Genomic DNA, 3,881 nt, shown 5'->3' with positions numbered 1-3,881 from the left:
CCCCTGGGCAGCAGCGGTATGGAATATGGAGAGGACAAAAATTAGTAGGGCTTCACTCCCCCCCTCCCCTCACAGATCCTGCCTCCACGGCGAAGGCTTAGGGCAGCCTGATCTGAGGGCTTTTTCTGCTGCTCCAGCCAGGGGGATCTGGGCTATTCCCCTCCCCCGGCGACTCTTTCTGGGGCTGGAGGATTGAACTCCTGCCAGCTGAAGCTGAGGTAGCCTGGGCTCAGGGCTTCTGCCCCCTTCTGCCAAGCCGATTTTACCCAGTATGGTCATTCTAAAATGTCAGGAAGGGGAGACAGAAAAAAAGCCCGCTGAGGTTCGCTCAAGGAGAGGAGAAATGAGACAACCCCTGGGAATCAGCGGTATAGAATATAGAGAGGACAAAAATGAGTAGGGCTTCACTCCACCCGCCACACACAGATCCTGCCTCCACTCTGTGCCCTCGGCTAAGGCTTAGGGCAGCCTGAGCTGAGGGCTTTTTCTGCTACTTCATCTGGGGTGATATGGGCTCTTCCCCTCCCCCAGTGACTCTTTCTGGGGCTGGAGGATTGAACTCCTATCAGCTGAAGCGGAGGCAGCCTGGGCTCAGGGCTTCTGCTCCCTTCTGCCAAGCTGCTCCACATGAATCTTCATTAATGTCCTAGATATTGGCATAGAAAGTACACTTATTAAGTTTGCAAATGGTACCAAACTGGGAGGGATTGCAACTGCTTTGGAGGACAGGGTCATAATTCAAAATGATCTGGACAAATTGGAGAAATGGTCTGAGTTAAACAGGATGAAGTTTAACAAAGACAAATGCAAAGTGCTCCACTTAGGAAGGAACAATCTGTTTCACACACACAGAATGGGAAGAGACTGTCTAGGAAGGAGTACGGCAGAAAGGGATCTAGGGGTTATAGTTGACCACAAGATAAATATGAGTCAACAGTGTGATGCTGTTGCAAAAAAAGCAAACATGATTCTGGGATGTATTAACAGGTGTGTTGTGAGCAAGACACGAGAAGTCATTCTTCCACTCTACTATGCGCTGGTTAGGCCTCAACTGGAGTATTGTGTCCAATTCTGGGCACCGCATTTCAAGAAAGATGTGGTGAAACTAGAGAGGGTCCAGAGAAGAGAAACGATAATGATTAAAGGTCTTGAGAACATGACCTATGAAGGAAGGCTGAAAGAATTGGGTTTGTTTAGTTTGGAAAAGAGAAGACTGAGAGGAGACATGATAGCAGTTTTCAGGTATCTAAAAGGGTGTCATAAGGAGGAGGGAGAAAACTTGTTCACCTTAGCCTCTAAGGATAGAACAAGAAGCAATGGGTTTAAACTGCAGCAAGGAGGTTTAGGTTGGACATTAGGAAAAAGTTCCTAACTGTCAGGGTGGTTAAACACTAGAATAAACTGCCTAGGGAGGTTGTGGAATCTCCATCTCTGGAGATATTTAAGAGTAGGTTAGATAAATGTCTATCAGGGATGGTCGAGACAGTATTTGGTCCTGCCATGCGGGCAGGGGACTGGACTCGATGACCTCTCGAGGTCCCTTCCAGCCCTAGAATCTATAAATCTATGAATCATGTGAGAATTGCTATGTTCTGTTCATTCCCTCTGAAACACCTGGCACTGGGCACTGTCAGAAGACATGCTACTGGGCTACATGGGCCATTAGTTTTAGCCAGTATGGCTATTTCATCTTCTTATTGAGAACCCAGATGTATCTGCCACCTGTTGTAATACACTATACCCCATTCCTCTCCGAGAGCTGAGATAAATCCCAGGAGTCCTGACAGGGTCTCTCTCTCCACAGAGTTAGTAACAAAGTAAGAATATATATTAAAATGTTAACACAAACCAGTGCCCCTTAAGTGACCTGTCGTAAGATGTGAGGACATATTGGTTGTAGAGATGGCTGGGTCACAGCTGACAAGGGGAGGGGACGAGAGGAGCAAGTGACAGGGGCAGGGCCTTGGGGAGAAGACACACAGCAGGGTTGAGGGTTCACAGAAGAGATGGGGCAAGATTGTAATTTCAGGGATCCAGCTACCAGCAATTAGAAAGGTCACAACCCAGTGTAGTGTACACAGACTGAATCCCCAGGTCATCACATTGACACAGCCCAGTAAGGACAGGGAAGGGTTTAATGTCTCTCTGTCTGTCCAGGAAGTGATTGAGGGAAGAGGCCCCAGCACCATGTACCAGCCAGATCTGCACAGAGCTCAATCTGAGAGCCAGAGCACAAGGAGGAAACATTTAAGTCTCTTTATGAGTAAAGACCTGGAGCAGCCTGTCCCGGATCTGTTTGGTCCTCACCCCATAAATGATGGGGTGCAGCACAGGGGGAACGAGGTGGTACACACCGGTAATGAGAATGAGGAAATGCAGTGGCACATTGAGGCCAAACCGCTGCGTGAGAGATGAGAAGAAATCTGGGATGTACAAAGCTGAGATGGCACAAAGATGAGAGATGCAGGTCCCAAAAGTCTTGAGCCGGGCATCCTTTGTGGGGAGGCGGAAGATGGCCCGGAGGATCAGAGTATAGGACACGGCAATAAAAAACCCATCCATTCCGATCACAGAGAAAAGATCAAACAGGCCATAGTAACTGCTGATGTGGATGTCAGCGCAGGCGAGCTTCACCACAGCTATATGCCGACAGTAGCAGTGGGGGATGATGTTGGTTCTGCAATATGGCCACCGGCTCGCCAGGAAGGGATAGGGTAATGCGAGTATGCCATTGCGCAGCACCACAGCCAGGCCTATCTTGGCCACAACAGAGTTTCTCAGGATTGTGGAATATCTCAGAGGATTGCAGATGGCTACGTAGCGATCAAAAGCCATGGCCACAAGGATTCCAGACTCCATCTCTGAGAAGGAGTAAATGAAGTACATCTGGGTGAGGCAGGCAGTGAAACTGATCTCCCTGGAATTGAACCAGAAGATGCTCAGCATTTTGGGTACAGTGGATGTGGACATGACCAGGTCAGTGACAGCCAGCATGCAGAGGAAATAGAACATTGGCCCATGGAGGCTCGGCTCCGTCTTCACGATGAACAGGATACTGAAGTTCCCCAACACAGCTATGGCATACATAGCACAGAAGGGAATGGAGATCCAGATATGGGCTTCCTCTAGGCCAGGAATGCCAAGTAGGATGAAAGTGGAGGGGTTGGTGAAGTCGGTTCTGTTGGAATCTGACATCGAGTAGGGGAGAAGGTGTACAAATCTGAGGCACAAGGGTTTCTCCTGCATGTACAGTATGTTCCCTGACTTTCTGTGTCTTCCCAGGGTCTCGGGTGATGGTCGCAGTAGAAATGTCTGAATGGAGAGACAACAATAATATGAGATACTATATGCATTAGTGGAGACTGTTCTCATGGGAGAAGGATTCTGATCACTCTTTACACACTACAAAATTACATTTTGATAATTCAGAGACAATAACTGTGGAAAATGACCCTACTAAATCCAATTCCATATTTTGTGGTGCTCCCCGTGTTAATAATTCCTACATATTGTTGTGGGGGAACCTTCAGAGGCCCCAGCAGGAGTCAGAAATGTGGATACTGGTTATTCATCATTATTCCTTAATTCAATGAAAGCCAGGATAGGGAATCAATTCTGTAGGAAGTTTTCCCATTCATCCAGTTGCTTGAAATCTGAGAGTGGAAAAAAACAAACTTTTGGGAAGACATGTGGTGGGAGAAATATCCCAACTAGAGCATACCTCATGGAAATGATCTGTGCATGATTAATAGCAACTGAAGAGAAACACCTGCTCATCCGCAGCAGTGGACAAAACAAAAGCAATGTTCAGATCATTAAGATATGGGATGGAGAATAACAGGTTCAGGAATATGTGTTCAGTTTTGGTTACCGAGTATCTA

At 47.4% G+C, this 3,881-nt stretch overlaps 1 protein-coding gene across 1 annotated transcript; it reads right to left on the bottom strand.

Moving 5' to 3' along the window:
- Positions 1-2,247: 2,247 nt before the first annotated feature.
- LOC128833656 (olfactory receptor 52E4-like) lies at positions 2,248-3,195 on the bottom strand. Its single transcript, XM_054021673.1, has one exon. The coding sequence runs from the start codon at positions 3,193-3,195 to the stop codon at positions 2,248-2,250; it is 948 nt and encodes a 315-aa protein (XP_053877648.1).
- Between the last annotated feature and the right edge of the window lie 686 nt (positions 3,196-3,881).

Source organism: Malaclemys terrapin, chromosome 1 (genome assembly GCF_027887155.1).
Source record: "Malaclemys terrapin pileata isolate rMalTer1 chromosome 1, rMalTer1.hap1, whole genome shotgun sequence".
Classification (NCBI taxonomy): domain Eukaryota; kingdom Metazoa; phylum Chordata; order Testudines; family Emydidae; genus Malaclemys; species Malaclemys terrapin.
This window is presented reverse-complemented; position numbering and strand designations above follow the sequence as displayed.